General features: G+C 39.9%; 1 protein-coding gene across 1 annotated transcript in view; it reads left to right on the top strand.

Moving 5' to 3' along the window:
- Plppr4 (phospholipid phosphatase related 4) overlaps nt 1–11,645 on the top strand; it is a 40,999-nt gene extending 29,354 nt beyond the window's left edge. Inside the window, 4 exon segments of the mRNA NM_001001508.2 lie at nt 1,808–2,003; nt 3,484–3,541; nt 4,254–4,427; nt 7,647–11,645. Of these exon segments, the coding sequence (NP_001001508.2) occupies nt 1,808–2,003; nt 3,484–3,541; nt 4,254–4,427; nt 7,647–8,978 (1,760 nt within the window). The 3' untranslated portion in view covers nt 8,979–11,645.
- The last annotated feature ends 9,429 nt before the right edge of the window (nt 11,646–21,074 follow it).

Below are 21,074 nucleotides of genomic sequence, written 5' to 3'. Positions count from 1 at the left end.
GCAAATCTCAGACCACACTGCCTGCTCTTTGTGCTCAACACACAGTGATCTATGGTACCCAGTATCAAGAATGAATCCTAGGGAGCTAGAGAGATGGCTCAGTGGTTATGAGCACTTACTGCTCTTCCAGAGGACTAGAGGAGCTTGGTTCCTAGAACCCACATTAGGCAGCTTACAACTGCCTGTACCTCCTGTTCTAGGCGATCTGACTCTTCCCCCTGCTCTCCATGAGCATCCTCACACTACTGCCCACCCTCACACACCTACACATGAGTTTACCACAAGGATAGAGCTTATTCACGCCTCTAGGAAGTGGAATGCAGAGATGAACTTTCTGTCATAAATCCCCAGTGTCAATGACACCAGGGCTGTGCCAATTAGAGGACAATCAACTGGAGAAGAGGAACGCAAAATGATGTGTACAGTTTAGTGCTGCTGGTCTGGAGGTGGTGATGGGGTGCCTCTCAGAATGACGCTGTGAGTGACTCATGAGTCAGCAGTTGAGTCAGAATGAGTCCAGGAGTCCAGACAACCTGGGAGGAAATGCAAGTTCTAGATCACATCTTGGAAGGTACTACTCACAAGATGAGCCAAGCAAGTGACTTCAAACAGGCATACAGCTGGAGGCGTCATAGTTTATGAATAGTCCCAGAAGATAAAAGAGTGGAATTTCGGCTGGAGATGTAGAATATCATCACCAAATAAGGCAGCTCCCACTGTTTCTCAGGTTGTTTGGTTATTACCACAAAGCCTGCCTTCCCCCTTCTTCGCTTAATTAGCATTCTAAGGAGGATTGGGTTTCATAGAGAATGAGACTATGGATCCTGGGGGATTTAGTAACTGTGCCTGGAGTTATAGACAATGGTGAGAAAAAAGGCCGAATTACCCAGAAATGCTCAGAAATTTTAAGTTATTTTTTAATTGGTTATGTGCATCATATTACAAATTTAAATGACTTTTTATTATATTACTTCTTTGACAACTGTATATGTTATATTTAATACATACCAACTCTTCTTACCTCCTTAGTTGATTTTGTCTCCTTCCCATCCCTGTCAACTCCCCCTCCTCCCTCAAAGTTCTTCTCCATGTTGCTGAAGTATTTAGCTACTGAGGGCTCTGCAGTGGGGGCAGTTGCCTTAGTTGCAAATCCACCAGATTCCAATGAACAGTTCCAAACCCACGATCACAGAGATGGCCTGAAGAAGTTCGGTTGATCACAAGACAAAAAAGAATTAAACTAGTAGCATTTTTAATTCTACTACATTTCTCCTACTCTGTCCCTTTCTAATCATTTCTCAAATTTCCCCAGGTAGATGACAAGTGACCTTTGGTAAACCATGTTAAGTATTGACCTTAGGCGCTGGGGGCCATAGCTCATCAATTAAACACACACTGATCTTGCAGAAATCCCAGTTTCTGTTCTTTAGCACCCACATCTGGCCACTCACAACTCCCTGTAACACCAGCTCTCAAAATCTGACACCTTCTTCTGTGCTTTGCAGTTACCTGTGCTCACAGGCGAACAGACCTACAGACACGCTTAATTAACACTAAGTAGTTACATATAAAGGTTATACCCTGATTAACAAGATTGACTACAGTGTACTTACTACTTGGGGAATTCTCAGTGTATTATGTTGCACTGGAATATCAACTTAGTTTAGAAAATTTCTCTATTATATTAGAGAAAAATGGCAGCATTCTATAAGGTCACATATGCATAAATACAGTAAGCACGGTTTAACACTAGCAGAAACCCCTCTTCAGCCAGTGACTTGATAACAATGTTTCCGTTTGTTTCTAGGTGTCCACGTGTTTGGACTGTGCTCCACAGCTCTCATTACGGATATCATACAGCTGTCCACAGGATATCAGGCACCATACTTTCTGACTGTGTGCAAGCCCAATTACACCTCTCTGAATGTATCCTGCAAAGAAAATTCCTACATCGTGGAAGACATTTGTTCGGGATCTGACCTTACAGTTATCAACAGTGGCAGGTTGAAAACAACTCTAAAACTATTCCACACTAATATTTGTGTCATTCCATCCTTGTGCCATTTAAGCATGCCATTTTCAGTCACAATGACCTTTGTTTTACTTATATTTTCAATACAATAATCTCTTCGGCAACTTTAACACAGATATGGGCTAGTAGCATGTTCCAAATCCTTCCCTGAAAGTCTCCAAATTTCAGTTTCATAGTCTTGCTACAGAATCTCTGTCACTGAACCCATTTTTTATAATCTATGACATCAATGATCCCTTATAGACAGCAGTCAATGTTGGACTCATTTATGTCAAATACCAAAAGTCTGTGCTATACCACTTCTGTATCCTTTATTTAAAAATTAGGGAAATTTTGCAAATTAGGTGAAGTTTGCGAAGGAGTAATTCCTGCAATAACATCTCTTTTCTTTGGATGAACACAGTAATGTTATCAGCTCCTGAACTTACACTTCAGAAAGTTAAGAATATGAAACTCAAAAGCTACTAACACATTGAAATCTTTTCAATCAACGAAGTTAGATAAACTTAGAGAGGAATAAGTTCCTGAGATGCTCAAAAGAAATAATTAGCAAGATGCAGAACACTAAACAATTATTCTGAAAATTATATTTGTTATTTAGTGACTTCCCATCGAAGGAAATTCCATGGACCTTTCAGTAATTTTGAATCTACATTAAAGAACCATGCCCTGAGTTCTTTCTCGATTCTTCTACATTCGTTTGTACTGAATTGCAGCCATCAAAATAATTAGAAAAACAACATCAATGACTCTTTTTTCCATGTTTTTCTTCCATTGAAAGAAATTCTTTTACTGTGTATCCTTTTATGTATGTGTTCCCCTAACCAGTGTTGTAAATAAACCTTGCTCCCTACCCTGTTAAATTTAAGAAAATTCTCTGTTGTTTTAGAAGTAACAGTCATGTTTCAGTGGACTAAGCAGAGAAGCAATTTGTTAAAACTGGACTTTCCTTACACAGTTTTAGAATATAAAAATACATTAAAATCTACTGGTATAGAAAAATAATTTTATTACTTAATGTAATAATAATTAAATACTTAATAAGATGGTTATCTTGGAGCATAAAAAAGTTTAAAACATCAAAGTCCTACATTTTATGAATTTTCACAGTGAACGTCTATAGTTATAACCAGAGAGTAGCTACATTTTCCAGCTCAGTTCAGACTTTATCTTGCATGCTCCTTTACCAACCTGATAACTATTTTCTACCTCCTGTCCCTTTAATATTTACTGAGAAGTACATCACTGCTATTCTTTAATGCTGATGGTGACCAGGAATACTCCTGAGGGTAGTAAGTCATTCTGGTTTTCTCAGTAAACTAGATAGGAATTAAGATAATGGCTTCTTGCTTCGTGGCTTTGAGTTGAACATTGTACTCAGTGTCCTTGAGATGATTGTTGGCAGCACACTCAAAACTAAGGAACATAACTTGGCTGTCTTCCTTTGACAGAAAGTCATTCCCGTCCCAGCATGCGACCCTCGCTGCCTTTGCTGCTGTGTATGTGTCCGTAAGTATCAGGGTTTCTTGTTAAACTGTGACCTTTAGAAAAACTGAGAAACAAATGTTTCCTCCAGGTGACCGATTACAATTTATCTGTGCCTCCCTCTAATACAAATAACATCTAAAGCAGTTATCAGATGCTACCTAGAAAAAAGATATAAGCAAAGATTATTTTTCACAGACAGTCATTATACTTGCTTTTAAAGTATTTTAATACAATACTTGGTGGCAAGATATTTATAAAATATATGAAAATCACCAAAATCAAAGACCTTTGATTGAATGTGCAGAAAACCAGATAGGAGCACAGATTTCAGTATTTATATAACAATGGTGACTTCTCGGTCGCTGTCAGTATGAGAAGTGTTATACAATGAAGAGCTCTTGTGTTTGATTGACACAGCCTGTGGAGTCATTTGTGAGACAAATGGACTAAAATGTGGCAGATAAGAGAGGGTTGAGGACTCTCTGGTCAAATCTAGACTGCTTCAATGTTTTTCAAACTTTCCTGTGATTACACAAGAGCTCTGTTGTTCATTCCATGAATGTGCCCTACATTTCCCTCCTTGGCCGGCTGAGAACTTGGCCACGGCACGTGGAAGGGTGAACAGTACCTCGAGTGTACCAGTCAGACATCTGAGTTGAACTTTTTGTTTGCTTAGACTTTTCTAACACAGTGGCCTTTCTAGCGCACTTAACTCCTTGCTTTCATTTTAAAGATGTACTTCAATTCCACATTAACTGACTCCTCCAAGCTCCTGAAACCTCTCTTGGTCTTCACATTTATCATCTGTGGAATCATCTGCGGGCTAACACGGATCACTCAGTATAAGAACCATCCCGTCGATGTTTATTGTGGCTTTTTAATTGGAGGAGGAATCGCGCTGTATTTGGTAAATGGCATTATTGTTATTGGGTGAAGTGCAGTGTAAGACAGACAGGCTTGCAAGGGATATGTTGTGCAATACGTTACTCATACTGTATTTCATATTCATAAAACAATCATGGGGGGATCTTTATTCTACATCAAATTATACTCTACTTCCAATAAAATAATTTAGTATGTTCTTCTTGTGAGACATAATTAAATTGAGAATCATTGCATTTCAGTTTTAAAGTAAGCATTTGAGATATATATATACATATATATATGTGTATATGTATATATATATATATATATATATAGAGAGAGAGAGAGGGGGGGTATAGCATGAACATTGAAAGTTTATACATAAGGAAAGTGAAAAGAAGTAAAAGGAGAAAGAGTGGAATAGTGAAATTTTAGAAAAAGTTGCAGTAATTTTCCCACCACCACAAATGCGCTAAATGTAGCTATGTTCCAACAAACAAGGAATTTCTATCATTTTTCTGTCTCTCAAACATGCTAAATTTCTTCAAAATAAGTATCTGCATTATAAGGAAACTGATAGCACATATTGAACATAGTCATGCGTGCATTCTTCATTCATCTTAAGTATTCATTATCTCCCCATTGCCATCCATCATAAAACAAAGGACGTGCCCCTCGGAGTCTCATAGCACGAGGGTCAGCACAAATGGTACAACATGCTTAGTGACAGAATGTGGTTCTATAGCATGGACCACTGCCAAAGGAGAATCAGGAAGTCTTTCTAGAAATGATATGGTAAAGGTAAGAGAGTAGAAATCATATTCAAGGAGAGATTATCACACAAAGAGACGGACATGAGAAATAACAGCTGCACAGAAAGGGGAGGGGTAGAATGAGACATGGTGGCCAAATCTGTAGCTTGGAAGACAGGACTTATGGCAGCCACATCAGTAGACCAGGTAAATAATCAACGTAATAGATTTCTAGAGAGAAAGGCACTTGAGGGGCTCATGATGAATCAAAAGGCACTTAAATAGTTGTGTCTGAAGGACAGAAAAGCCATGAGAACTTTGTAAGCCAGGGACATTACTTACAGAAATGTCACTGTGGTTATTCAGGGCATGTACAATTACCAGGGCACGGAGTCAAAAAGAGCCAAGGATAACCAATATGCAGGTGACAAATAGCAACAGACAACAAGAAAGAAACTAAAAGGGGCTGACAGGAATAAACATAAGTTGCCCATAACCACAGTTCTTAGCTACGTGATCTTGGTGCTTGTAAGAATGGAATTACAAAAAAAAAAAAAATTCATGAAAAAAATTTATGAAGTGTGCAATGATTCTGTCTTTAGAAAAAAGTAGAGCCAGTGATGAAACATTGAATTTCACTGTTACATGCTTTCTTTAGAGACAGGAGAGGGATCACACTGAAGTCATTGGGTAATAAGGGCACATAAGCCAGGGTAGCTACAGGAGTGCCAACTGGAAGTGAGTGAATGCTACAAGAGAAAGAGAAAAGAGCTTCCACTTGTCCTCATTGTGTGTCCCTTGCACTCATGTAAGACCACAGTACCCTGACTTTACATGAGTTTTACAACCAACCCAAAGGCTGTGGGTATGACGTTCAACACTTCAGAGCCACTCAGAAACTTGACCCTTTACCTACAGAATGAAGATACTGAAGTAAAGCTATAGCTCAGTAGTAGAGCACACAAGCACTTGGTTAGGTTCCCAGTGCCACAAAATTAATTAATTAATTAATTAACTAATTAAAAGGAATAACTGCTTGTTTCACATTTCATTCAAAATGAGTTAAATCACTATATTACCATTTTTAGCACTGTATATTATACAATAGGGTCAGAACCTGCCGTTCAGTGGAAGATATTCTCAGACACACAAATGAAATGCACCTATTAATAGAACATTAGGCAGTCTTTGTGGCAAGAGCACCAGTAGATACATTTGAAAGAAGGTATTAATGTCTTGATAGGATGTCCTAGGCAATGTTCATATGTTCATGCCTATAATCTTAAGAGATTCAAGCAGGAGAATTGCAAATGCAAGGCCAACCTGGTCTACCTAACAAAGTCTTCTCAAAAAGAAAAAAAAAGGTAATTTACATATGATGGCATATGCCTAAAATCTAACACTTGAGAGGCAGATATTCATCTGCTGCAGGTTTGGGGACCAGCCTGATCTAACAAATCCCAAGCCAACCAGATTGTCGTAGTGATGTCCTGTCTATACACACACACACACACACACACACACACACACACACATCACAGAGAGAAAGAAAAAAGAGATGGACAGACAGAGTGTCAGAGAGATTTTATTCTATTTGGAACATTATTATTCTTAACATATGCTGCTCCTTGCTTGGTGTCAAGCATTCTATAAAATATTAAAATCATGAAGTTGCATTTCTTAGGCTTAAAAATTAGACCCAGTCTCCTTCAATTGAAACTATCTCACAGGCAGGCACCTGCTTCACCATCTCCTGTAACCAGGAGAACAATTTTGAAACTGAAACTTAGCCTTTCCGAACCTAAAACAAATAAAAATGCTGGACTAAATATGAAGACAAAATTGAATAAAACTTGGCCCACATCGGTACACAACAGTGATGTAATCCAACTTCCCCACTTGAAGGTCAAGTTTACAGCAGAAGAGCAAGGCCAACAACGGTGTGATTTGAAACAATATATATGTCCTCATTTCCAAACCCCACGTGGGGTTTTTATGAATGATCCACTGTTCTATTTTCCTGCAGTGCTGCTGTTTGCCATCAGAAGGTATGATTGAAAGCGGAACATAAATCATTCACACTGCTTGGACTGTTTCTCAAAAAGAAGCTCTCGAGTCCAGGAAAAAAAAAAGAATAGCTTTGGAACGCGGGGGGAAAAATGTCCTTATTTCTTTCCTTGTCTACCTTTTCAAAATATACACACAGGATGACAATCACATCTGTTGGGACTGAGAAGATTTGCCGTATTTCTGAGCAATTAGTTCAGTGGTCTAGACAGTTAAAAGCACTACATCCACCATCACCACCACCACCACCACCACCACCACCACCACCACCACCACCACCACCACCACCACCACCGGAATAATTGCACTTTTCATTGCTTTATTGGTCTGTGACTTATGCACAGTGCCTGCCTCAATTATATGTTCCTTTGGGCATTCTAGGGGAACTGTGATTTATTGCGCCTTCTAGTGTGTGATATCTGTTATTTTCCCTCCAACCCTAGGGCCTGTATGCTGTAGGGAATTTTCTGCCTAGTGAAGACAGCATGCTTCAGCACAGAGATGCCCTCAGGTCACTGACAGACCTCAATCAAGACCCCAGCAGGGTTTTGTCAGCTAAAAATGGTAGCAGCGGTGATGGAATTGCTCACACAGAGGGTATTCTCAACCGAAATCACAGGGATGCAAGCTCCTTAACAAATCTGAAGAGGGCCAACGCTGACGTAGAGATCATCACTCCTAGGAGCCCCATGGGGAAGGAGAGCATGGTGACCTTCAGTAACACGCTGCCCAGGGCCAACACCCCGTCCGTGGAAGACCCGGTGAGAAGAAACGCGAGCATTCACGCCTCTATGGATTCTGCCCGGTCCAAGCAGCTCCTTACCCAGTGGAAGAGCAAGAACGAGAGTCGCAAGATGTCCCTGCAGGTTATGGACTCTGAACCAGAAGGGCAGTCACCACCCAGGTCCATAGAAATGAGGTCCAGCTCAGAGCCCTCGAGGGTGGGGGTGAATGGAGATCACCATGTCCCGGGCAATCAGTACCTCAAGATCCAGCCTGGCACAGTTCCCGGGTGCAACAATAGTATGCCTGCAGGGCCACGTGTGTCCATCCAGTCCCGCCCTGGCTCTTCCCAATTGGTGCACATCCCCGAGGAGACCCAGGAAAACATAAGCACCTCGCCCAAGAGCAGTTCCGCACGGGCCAAGTGGCTGAAAGCAGCAGAGAAGACCGTGGCCTGTAACCGGGGCAACAACCAGCCACGCATCATGCAGGTCATCGCCATGTCCAAGCAGCAGGGCGTGCTGCAGAGCAGCCCCAAGAATGCCGAAGGTAGCACGGTCACCTGCACAGGCTCCATCCGCTACAAAACCCTGACTGACCACGAGCCGAGTGGCATTGTGCGAGTGGAGGCTCATCCCGAGAACAACAGGCCCATCATCCAGATTCCATCGTCCACCGAGGGCGAAGGCAGTGGCTCCTGGAAGTGGAAAGCTCCGGAGAAGAGTAGCCTGCGCCAAACCTATGAGCTCAACGACCTCAACAGGGACTCGGAAAGCTGCGAGTCCCTCAAAGACAGCTTTGGTTCTGGAGATCGCAAGAGAAGCAACATCGACAGCAATGAGCACCACCACCACGGCATCACAACCATCCGCGTGACCCCAGTGGAGGGCAGCGAGATAGGCTCAGAGACGCTGTCTGTATCCTCCTCACGCGACTCCACCCTGCGCAGGAAGGGCAACATTATCTTGATCCCTGAAAGAAGCAACAGCCCTGAAAACACAAGAAACATCTTCTACAAAGGAACCTCCCCCACGAGGGCTTATAAGGATTGAGTGACCGCCCTTCTTGTCATCATTTTGGTGACATCCCCACCCCCACCCCAAGACCACACATTTATTATAGTACCTTGTGCTCTTTTGGGTATTTTGTTGTTGTTTTGGTTTTGGTTTTTTGTTTTCTTTTCTAGTGGATATGGAGAGCCTTCTTGCCCAACTAGATTGTTCACCATCAGCCTGGAACTCTCACTGACCCACCACAGAAACCGTGGTGATTTTCCACCAAGGGAAAGGAAAAGCACAAAGCAAGACCCGAACTAATCTCATCATCTGAATAGTTCTTAAGGCCTGTCACTGAGACTTCGCAGAGGGCAGTATTAGGATAAAGTGGTCTCCTCCGATGTATAGTATTTAACTTTCTGAATGTGCCAACTTTGAAGTTTCTTTTTTTTTTTTCATTATAATTAGCGGTGGGAACCCAAAACACTACAGGTTTCCCCGGCAGCAGAGGCCACGCAGTATTATATAGTATTTATTTTTGCAGACTCTGCACCAGAAGAGCAGACTGGGCGGTGCTGATTACCACAGTACATCTACCATTTCAACTCTCAGACTCTGTGTAGCTGTGAGAGAGTGATGTACAACCCCCTTGTCAGAGAAATGCTACTTCATTCAGAAGACGCCAGTGACTTTGTGGTAGCATAGGCCATTCTTGGCTTCCCTGTAGTGGCTCTCTCACAGTCAAAAAGAAAAAAGAAAGAAAAAACTGGACAGGGTTCTGAGCATTTCTTTGAAAGATTCTTTGTTTTCAACATTTGAAAGTCTGTAGGGATGTTTTCGGTGAGACGGAACAACTAGTTCTCCGCATCGTTTTTCTGCTTTTTATTTAAGTATTGGTAATGCTGGTTTCTGGTATCTTTTTTTTTTTAGTGAGTGCATTTGCATATTTAAAATACATTGTTTTAGAGAATATTTTGAAATTATTATAATCACATTTTCCATTTTGTGGCTTCATCTTAGTTTATTAAGTTTTTTGAGGTTATGCACACCATTCTTCTATTTTAAGAAAGCAACAGTGACCATTTACATTCCTTGTGCAAAATACACTGCTTCGAGGTCCTACGCAAGAAATATGAGCCAACGGTTGAAACTGTGCGTTCCATTGCCAGATACATTGGTCACATTCAAGATGTCTCCAATCCGATGGCATAGGTTATCACATCAGTAAGCGATCCCCAAACTTCATTTTCTTCCAGAGCATTTCATTTTTGTGTTATCCTGATAATCACCATATGGGAGCCACCATGGGGGTGAGCTTGACTCCCTTCCCTGACACACTTTTAACTGGACACCAACAGTAAGGACCTAAGCAAAGGCTAATTGATAGATAGAAGTGTATCACAGCATACATTTAGAAAGTGTATCTTCAAAACAGCAGACCAGGCAAAGCTTTTGTGCTTAGAGTACTATTGACAGTTTTGGCTGCCTGTCTTGAATCTAGAACCTTGAGCCAAAATCAAAGGAAACCATACTGTTGATAGCAAGAAGATTACCACAAGATATTTTTGAAGTGTTTTCCCAGGTTAGATGTTTAAAGAGTGGAGACATATATTTGGTCCTTGAAATTTGTTATAAAACCTTTCTCATGCCATGTCTTAAGAATTATAATGGACACTTGATGATTGCCAAGAGGGGGAGCAAAAACAGCGAGCAGCAGAGCTGGTTGGTCTGAACTCAGTGCAGCTTTCAGTGAGAACAAAAGCTGTCCAGCAAAGAGTCACATCATTCATTCTCTAGCCTCTCCATTCAAAGGGCAGAGCTTTTTTTTTTTTTTTTTTTAAGAAAACTCAACCTCTTAAGGCATTAGGAATTTAGCTGAGACCAGCAGAATTGAAAACTCTGGCAATAAAATATAGGCTCAACCATAACCCTTCTGGCAAGTTCCTTCTCAGAGAAGGAAGTGGGAGTAAAATGTGGCCTTCCCCACTTCTCTTACATCACCACTGTCACAATGTCCCCGCTGGCCCGGCCAGTTCCTAGAGGGAAGGGTGGACTGGTTTTAGTACTCTGGAGAAAAAAAAAACCAAGCTGCAGTATTTGAGGTGCAGTATGATATTTCCTAATCTTTCCTATTTCTTAACAAAAAAGATTTTAAAGCACTTCTCTAGTCATTGAACTTTTGTTCTTTACATACTATTGATATATTCTTTTTCTACTCAAAGTGCCAAAGGCTACAGTTTTTAAACGACTTAACAAATTGTACCACACTGTTAAGGAACTATAACGATAGACACTAGAATTCAGACCTCTGCATGTATATTTGATAACACATCTTTTGTAAAAAATAAATAATTACAAAAAATTTGTTTACATTCCACTGGTACCTTAATTTAAAAGAAATCAGACTAACAGGTGGTATCTCTTCTTAGTGTTCTATTTATCTTACTTGCTAACGAGAGCAATTCTTCTTTTGTTAGGCTGTGCTTTATTGATGAAACCGAGTATTGAATAAAGAGAGTTAATTATCTTTTTAAAGTAAATAAAACTATGAATATATAATATATATGAAGTATCGTGTTTAATAAAAATGTTATGCAATGTTTTCCAAACTGATAAAGTTTGTAAAGTGCTATAAATGTATTTTGTTAAGTACAGATCAAAGCTATCGTGTGAGTATATTGTGCTGGCATCATAGAAATAAAGATTAGATTTCTTCATCAAAAATAGAATGGCTTGGGTTTTTATTTCAAACAGAATGTGAATTGATAACAACTTGGAATAGCGAAAGGAAAGTATAAATATGAGTTGGATGAACTCATAGCTGATGAGAAGAAAGTATTGCATGAAGAAAAAAATGTCTTTCAACATACACGTTTCCGTGTTTGGAAATTTTATTTCAAGAACCTAGATAGATTGCTCACTGAATAAGAGAATCCCCTCCTCTTCTACAAGACCTGAGTTCAGTTTCCAGCACCCACAACAGGTGGCTCACAACTGCTTATAATACACTCTCTCATCTGGCCTGCATATATATGGCATATGCATGCACACAAAGAGTTAAATAAAAATAGAACTATTTTGAAAAGAATTTCTGTGTCATGCATATTATAGGAGGTCTTTCCCCATACTTGGGCATACTTTCCCATACTATAATACATTTTAAAAGTGAAATAGGAAAGTCATGTAGTCTTAATGTCTAAAACTAGTCAATGTACTCTTCCCAGTTATGGCCCTTATGACATTGTGGGAAGGACCGTTGCAGCTTTACTTAAGAGTGCTTTACTATTAACCCTATTTACATTCAAGCCATTACTGCCCACTCTCTCTGACTTTTAGTGATCTGCATCTCATTAGGAGTTCTTAGAACATGGTTTAGGTTACAATGAAGATGTATACTTTAATCCAATGGTCTTTAAGTATTGTGTTGAATGATCACAAAGTGGCAGTTATCAGAAATGCCACTAACTTTATGCAACCATTTAATAGCCATCGTTGTCATGGATAACAAGGAAAAACATTACAGCAGCCTAGACAAAGCCTTCTCAGGTTCCTGTGAAATTCCGGAAATATCCTGGCATTACAGACATTAATTGCAGACTATTATGTGTCCCATAATTATTTAAATATAGTTTTAAACTGCTTCCATTCTGAATTTTTCATTTCTATATCAGCCATGCCAGCTATTTGATTGGTCCTTTCTGGAGACTATCTAAAAACACTTTACACGTTTCTGTGGATTAGCATCATTATTTTACACAGTAAATAAAGCTACGGATAAGGAGGCTGAAAATAAACTACTCAGCCAGAACATTTAATTAATATTGTCTCCCTTTGGCCATGGGTTTAAGAGAAATTAACAAGTATAGGTTCCTGAGAGCATGTGTCAACCATTTTACCATATAACCAAAGTAGGTGTTTTCTGTACAGATGCACCTGAAGCAAACATTGCCTTTGGGGAAGCTGGGGAAGCAGCTTCTGAGCTGTACACCTAAGAAGCCGCCATGTCATTTCTTTCTTTTATACATTAAGTACTATAAAATGGTGTTGTGTTCCATACCATAGAGCAAAGGAACATAAAGATGTAGTTATAGGAATTCTTTAGTGACCATGATCTCTAGTTGCAAGAAAATATCTAAGTGAGAGGTTCATATAGAGATGAACTACTACAGTACTCGGAAAATGTAGTCATAAGTTCCGATCCATTGTTTACACACAGTTAGTGTCAAAGACTAGAGAACTGGGGTTATCCATAGCTCTGGCATAAATTTCATGTAACAAGCATTTGGGGTGTCCATTTCATCTCATTGGGTTGCCTATTGTTACCACGTCTTCTGTCATTGTCGTGAGAAAATCTATTAAAAGTCTGAAATTCTCCTTATAAAATGGTACAAAAGACATTTGAATAGATGAGGCTAAAGAAAAATGTGAGCGTGTTACAGTCATGCAAAATTCACCCTTTCCTTTAATTACTTAAAGGGACTCTGTACAGAAGTAATGGCTACTCCCTTGTTGGAAACTCTGGCTTCTTCCCTATGGATCTACCTTTTAGCCTTTGGATAGATGCCATCTTGGAGTTTGGGGAAAACATAATTTATGCCACCTTCAGGTCAATTGTCCCCATTAAAGAACTAAGTTAAATAATGGCAGACTTTGCAAAAACTATATAAGAAGAGCTTGAATACCTAAATGTAAAATATGTAACTTTATGTTAAAGACAGGAGAAAAACACTTCAAATCTAGGAATTGTTTTGGAGGTTGGTCTGCAAATATATTTTCCAAGTTCATAGCTTGTCTTTTTATCTGTTTAATAAGTTCTTTCCTTTTCAGCCACCCCCCAGGGATTGATATGTAACTGTCAACATAAAATTGTATGAGGTTCATTGTATGAACACATAGATGTTGTGAAATAGTTGCCATCTTTAAGTAAATGAACACAGCGATCCCATGCCATGACAAATATCACATACACAATACAGTATTAGCTGTACTCAAAATGCTTTATTCAGTAGAATTAAAGTTATAGGATTTATTTACCTTGCATAGCCAAAAGATTTTTTCCTTGAACTCACATCTTCCTTTGTACCCCTTGGTCCCCAGTAGCTTCCATTCCACTATTTTAGAAAAATTTTTAATGAACAACTTTTCTTAATTTTGATAAAGACCAATTTGTATTTCCCTTTATTCATATGTCAATCTCTTAATGCTAAATCAAGGACAGAGAAAGAATTCAAGAAATCTAACAGCATGCTAAGTAGAAAATAATAAATGTAAAATAAAAGTATTGTAAAATAGGTACAAATATTTCAAAAAATTATACAGAGGACAAATGAGATAACCAGACATTGGCCACTTAGAAAATATTATTTAAAATCTCTATGTAATACTACCATATCAGAACAATTAAAGACGGTAGCCACATCATTTTCTGGTATTAGTGTAGGAAGTAATACAGGAAATAAAAATTATCCATTTTTTACTAGTGGAAAAACAACAATCCAACAGTCATTCTGAATTCTGGTTTGGCCATGACTTAGTTACTTTCTATTCCTGGGACAAAAGCAACTTACAAAAGAATTCAATTAGAGGCTCGATTAGAGGCTTGCTTAAAGTCTTGGAGGCTGAGTCCATGACTCTCATGGTCAAAACACAGTGGCAGGCAGGCAGCCATGACACTGAAGCATTAGCTGAGAGCCTTAGAGGTTGAGTTAAGAACCATGAGGCAGAAATAAAGCTCAAAGAAATGATGTGACTTTTTGAAGCATTAAAGGTGACCCGCAGTGACATACCCTCTCCAACAAAACCACATCTCTTAATCCTTCTCAAATAGTTCCAATAACTGAAGACCAAGAATTCAAATATTTGAGCCTAACAAGGCCATTATCAGTCTTCACCACAGATCTTTTCTTTCTTTCTTTTTATTAAATCCAAACATATTTTTTACTATACATACCAGTGACTATAATTCTGGTCATTTAGCATGAAATGGAAACTTGTGCTTTCATACCAAAAAGCTGACACTTAACTATCAAAGTTGCTTTATTAGTAGTAGCCAAAGACAAGGAACAATCCAGATGTCTTTTTACACATGAACCATTAAAATTGTATACATCTGTCCCCCCACCGTGTGTGTGTGTGTGTGTGTGTGTGTGTGTGTGTGACTTGAGTGGTTCTCCAGGAACTTATGCAGAAAACAGTCAGACCAAGCCAGAGAGCAGCTTAGCTATTAAAAGCTAGGCAGAAAATCCATCAGACAACTGTCACTTATTATATGATTTTAATCATACAAAATAAGTAATTTTCATTTTGAAAAGTCCACATTTAGAGAGATGTATTCACAATCTTTAACATGTGATTTCCAAGGTCACTCTAATTGTTACAATGGGGTCAAGAAAAAGCCTTTGGCTTCAAAATTCTACATATTAGCATCCATCATTCATAACCTACCTGATTGGCCATAATTCTATCACCCTCTGCAAAGGAAGCTGATGGCTGTGTTTTCTAGCCAGAAAGCATGGCCTCAACAAAAAATCTATGTCTTCTCTAAGTAGATGAACAATAGGGAAGGCCCTGGGGTCTGTTTAAGTCATCTTTACTCTTAACAACTACCTCTCCATCTTAGCTACTAAGACCTGAGGAATCCTTAATTCTGAGACCAACCATCACAATTACCAATGGTACACACCTGAGAAGACAGAATGTGTGAGAAGAAGCTTATTTACCTGCCCAACTGTCATGTGTCTCGGGAACACTGGAGACAGGGACATGGTCTTTTGATCACTTTTTGTCCCTCCCTGGTCACTCTACCCCTTTGGGGAATGAATTTTTTCCTTTTTTTCGACTAAATCTTTGAACATAGTTCTTCTAAAAGGAACTTACCCACCACCTCTCTTTGGAAACTGCTAGCAAATATCTGATGGATGTAATCAGTGTATTTGCTTGATCGTATAATTTATATTGTAAAACATTTTGATGAATGAAGCACTTAATTTTTATCACACACTATACTGAAAAGTCCTTATGAGTGGCTTCATTCCACTATGGGTATTCAACAGGTAGAAGAATACTTGAGTTGAACACTGTGAAGAAAGACATCATTAAAGTAAGTAAATGATATCACTTTATCTATAGAGGAAAAAGACATTGAAACACAGAAACAGATGTTAGACGAGAGAGATGGCTCAGAGGCTAAGAGCACTTGAGGCATTTGCATAGAACCTGAGGTCAGTTTCCACCACCCACAAGTGGCTCATGGCCATCAGTAACTCAAGCGCCAAGGAATATGGTACCCTCTTTTGTTCTCCACAAAAAAACACACACATGCATGTTTATACACACACATACATATGGCATGCACAGAGAGACACACATTCATGTAAATTAAAAATAGAAAAAAAATAAAAGTTAAAAAAGAAGAAAGGGAGAGAGGCAGACAAGCCTGGGAAACCAGAAGAGACTGCTCACTGCACACACATCTCGGGCGCCAGAGGAAAAAGCCAAAGACCATCTGGAACCCTGGTGCACTGAAGCTCCCGGAAGGGGCGGCACTGGTCTTCCTGATTGCTGCCGCTGTAGAGAGCCCCTGGGCAGCACCCCACGAGCGAACATGAGCCTCGGGACCACAGGTAAGACCAAATTTTCTGCTGCAAGAAAGCTGCCTGGTGAGCTTGGGACACACGGAAGCAGAATTTCTCTAGGACCGGGCACGTTCTGTGTTTACCGGAAGTCCCACACCCGCGGATCCCGGCCCGCAGCAGCTCTCTGCCCCCAGACCCTGTGAGAGAGAGACCCAACCGCCTGGTCAGGTGGGCACTCCTGAGGCTGCAGAGCAGATGAGACCACCAACACTGCTCACCCCTGCCCACATCCCTGGCCCAAGAGGAAACTGTATAAGGCCTCTCGGCTCCCGTGGGGGAGGGCCCAGGAGCGGCAGGACCCCTGCCTGAGACACCGCCTGAACCTGAAGGAAACAAACCGGATAAACAGTTCTCTGCACCCAAATCCCGTGGGAGGGAGAGCTAAACCTTCAGAGAGGCAGACATGCCTGGGAAACCAGAAGAGACTGCTCCCTGCACACACATCTCGGACACCAGAGGAAAAAGCCAAAGACCAGCTGGAACCCTGGTGCACTGAAGCTCCCGGAAGGGGCGGCACAGGTCTTCCTGGTTGCTGCCGCTGCAGAGAGCCCGCGGGCAGCACCCCACGAGCAAACTTGAGCCTCAGGACCACAGGTAAGACCAAATATTCTGCTGCAAGAAAGCTGCCTGGTGAACTCAAGACACAGGCCCACAGGAACAGCTGAAGACCTGTAGAGAGGAAAAACTACACGCCCGAAAGCAGAACACTCTGTCCCCAGAACTGACTGAAAGAGAGGAAAACAGGTCTACAGCACTCCTGACACACAGGCTTGTAGGACAGTCTAGCCACTGTCAGAAATAGCAGAACAAAGTAACACTAGAGATAATCTGATGGCGAGAGGCAAGCGCAGGAACCCAAGCAACAGAAACCAAGACTACATGGCACCATCGGAGCCCAATTCTCCCATCAAAACAAACATGGAATATCCAAACACACCAGAAAAGCAAGATCTAGTTTCAAAATCATTTTTGATCATGATGCTAGAGGACTTCAAGAAAGACATGAAGAACTCCCTTAGAGAACAAGTAGAAGCCTACAGAGAGGAATCGCAAAAATGCCTGAAAGAATCACAAAAATCCCTGAAAGAATTCCAGGAAAACATAAATAAACAAGTAGAAGCCCATAGAGAGGAGACACAAAAATCCCTGGAAGAATTCCAGGAAAACATAAATAAACAAGTAGAAGCCCATAGAGAGGAGACACAAAAATCCCTGAAAGAATTCCAGGAAAACACAATCAAACAGTTGAAGGAATTAAAAATGGAAATAGAAGCAATCAAGAAAGAACACATGGAAACAACCCTGGATATAGAAAACCAAAAGAAGAGACAAGGAGCTGTAGATACAAGCTTCACCAACAGAATACAAGAGATGGAAGAGAGAATCTCAGGAGCAGAAGTTTCCATAGAAATCATTGACTCAACTGTCAAAGATAATGTAAAGCGGAAAAAGCTACTGGTCCAAAACATACAGGAAATCCAGGACTCAATGAGAAGATCAAACCTAAGGATAATAGGTATAGAAGAGAGTGAAGACTCCCAGCTCAAAGGACCAGTAAATATCTTCAACAAAATCATAGAAGAAAACTTCCCTAACCTAAAAAAAGAGATACCCATAGACATACAAGAAGCCTAGAGAACTCCAAATAGATTGGACCAGAAAAGAAACACCTCCTGTCACATAATTGTCAAAACACCAAATGCACAAAATAAAGAAAGAATATTAAAAGCAGTAAGGGAAAAAGGTCAAGTAACATATAAAGGGAGACCTATCAGAATCACACCAGACTTCTCGCCAGAAACTATGAAGGCCAGAAGATCCTGGACTGATGTTATACGGACCCTAAGAGAACACAAATGCCAGCCCAGGTTACTGTATCCAGCAAAACTCTCAATTAACATTGATGGAGAAACCAAGATATTCCATGACAAAACCAAATTTACACAATATCTTTCTACAAATCCAGCACTACAAATGATAATAAATGGTAAAGCCCAACATAAGGAGGCAAGCTATACCCTAGAAGAAGCAAGAAACTAATCGTCTTGGCAACAAAACAAAGAGAATGAAAGCACACAAACATAACCTCACATCCAAATATGAATATAAAGGAAAGCAATAATCACTATTCCTTAATATCTCTCAATATCAATGGCCTCAACTCCCCAATAAAAAGACATAGATTAACAAACTGGATATGCAACGAGGACCCTGCATTCTGCTGCCTACAGGAAACACACCTCAGAGACAAAGACAGACACTACCTCAGAGTGAAAGGCTGGAAAACAACTTTCCAAGAGAATGGTCAGAAGGAGCAAGCTGGAGTAGCCATTCTAATATCAAATAAAATCAATTTCCAACTAAAAGTCATCAAAAAAGATAAGGAAGGACACTTCATATTCATCAAAGGAAAAATCCACCAAGATGAACTCTCAATCCTAAATATCTATGCCCCAAATACAAGGGCACCTACATACGTAAAAGAAACCTTACTAAAGCTCAAAACACACATTGCACCTCACACAATAATAGTGGGAGATTTCAACACCCGACTCTCATCAATGGACAGATCATGGAAACAGAAATTAAACAGTGATGTCGACAGACTAAGAGAAGTCATGAGCCAAATGGACTTAACGGATATTTATAGAACATTCTCTCCTAAAGCAAAAGGATATACCTTCTTCTCAGCTCCTCATGGTACTTTCTCCAAAATGGACCATATAATTGGTCAAAAAACGGGCCTCAACGGGTACAGAAAGATAGAAATAATCCCATGCGTGCTATCGGACCACCACGGCCTAAAACTGGTCTTCAATAACAATAAGGGAAGAATGCCCACATATACGTGGAAATTGAACAATGCTCTACTCAATGATAACCTGGTCAAGGAAGAAATAAAGAAAGAAATTAAAAACTTTTTAGAATTTAATGAAAATGAAGATACAACATACCCAAACTTATGGGACACAATGAAAGCTGTGCTAAGAGGAAAACTCATAGCGCTGAGTGCCTGCAGAAAGAAACAGGAAAGAGCATATGTCAGCAGCTTGACAGCACACCTAAAAGCTCTAGAACAAAAAGAAGCAAATACACCCAGGAGGAGTAGAAGGCAGGAAATAATCAAACTCAGAGCTGAAATCAACCAAGTAGAAACAAAAAGGACCATAGAAAGAATCAACAGAACCAAAAGTTGGTTCTTTGAGAAAATCAACAAGATAGATAAACCCTTAGCCAGACTAACGAGAGGACACAGAGAGTTCATCCAAATTAACAAAATCAGAAATGAAAAGGGAGACATAACTACAGATTCAGAGGAAATTCAAAAAATCATCAGATCTTACTATAAAAACCTATATTCAACAAAACTTGAAAATCTTCAGGAAATGGACAATTTCCTAGACAGATACCAGGTACCGAAGTTAAATCAGGAACAGATAAACCAGTTAAACAACCCCATAACTCCTAAGGAAATAGAAGCAGTCATTAAAGGTCTCCCAACCAAAAAGAGCCCAGGTCCAGACGGGTTTAGTGCAGAATTCTATCAAACCTTCATAGAAGACCTCATACCAATATTATCCAAACTATTCCACAAAATTGAAACAGATGGATCACTACCGAATTCCTTCTACGAAGCCACAATTACTCTTATACCTAAACCACACGAAGACCCAACAAAGAAAGAGAACTTCAGACCAATTTCCCTTATGAATATCGACGCAAAAATACTCAATAAAATTCTGGCAAACCGAATTCAAGAGCACATCAAAACAATCATCCACCATGATCAAGTAGGCTTCATCCCAGGCATGCACGGATGGTTTAATATACGGAAAACCATCAACGTGATCCATTATATAAACAAACTGAAAGAACAGAACCACATGATCATTTCATTAGATGCTGAGAAAGCATTTGACAAAATTCAACACCCCTTCATGATAAAAGTCCTGGAAAGAATAGGAATTCAAGGCCCATACCTAAACATAGTAAAAGCCATATACAGCAAACCAGTTGCTAACATTAAACTAAATGGAGAGAAACTTGAAGCAATCCCACTAAAATCAGGGACTAGACAAGGCTGCCCACTCTCTCCCTACTTATTCAATATAGTTCTTGAAGTTCTAGCCAGAACAATCAGACAACAAAAGGAGATCAAGGGGATACAGATCGGAAAAGAAGAGGTCAAAATATCACTATTTGCAGATGACATGATAGTATATTTAAGTGATCCCAAAAGTTCCACCAGAGAACTACTAAAGCTGATAAACAACTTCAGCAAAGTGGCTGGGTCTAAAATTAACTCAAATAAATCAGTTGCCTTCCTCTATACAAAAGAGAAACAAGCCGAGAAAGAAATTAGGGAAACGACACCCTTCATAATAGACCCAAATAATATAAAGTACCTCGGTGTGACTTTAACCAAGCAAGTAAAAGATCTGTACAATAAGAACTTCAAGACACTGAGGAAAGAAATTGAAGAAGACCTCAGAAGATGGAAAGATCTCCCATGCTCATG

Source organism: Rattus norvegicus, chromosome 2 (genome assembly GCF_021556685.1).
Source record: "Rattus norvegicus strain SHRSP/BbbUtx chromosome 2, alternate assembly SHRSP_T2T, whole genome shotgun sequence".
In the NCBI taxonomy this organism is placed as follows: Eukaryota; Metazoa; Chordata; class Mammalia; order Rodentia; family Muridae; genus Rattus; species Rattus norvegicus.
Note: the sequence above shows the minus strand (reverse complement) of the source record. Positions and strands in the feature narration are given on the sequence as shown.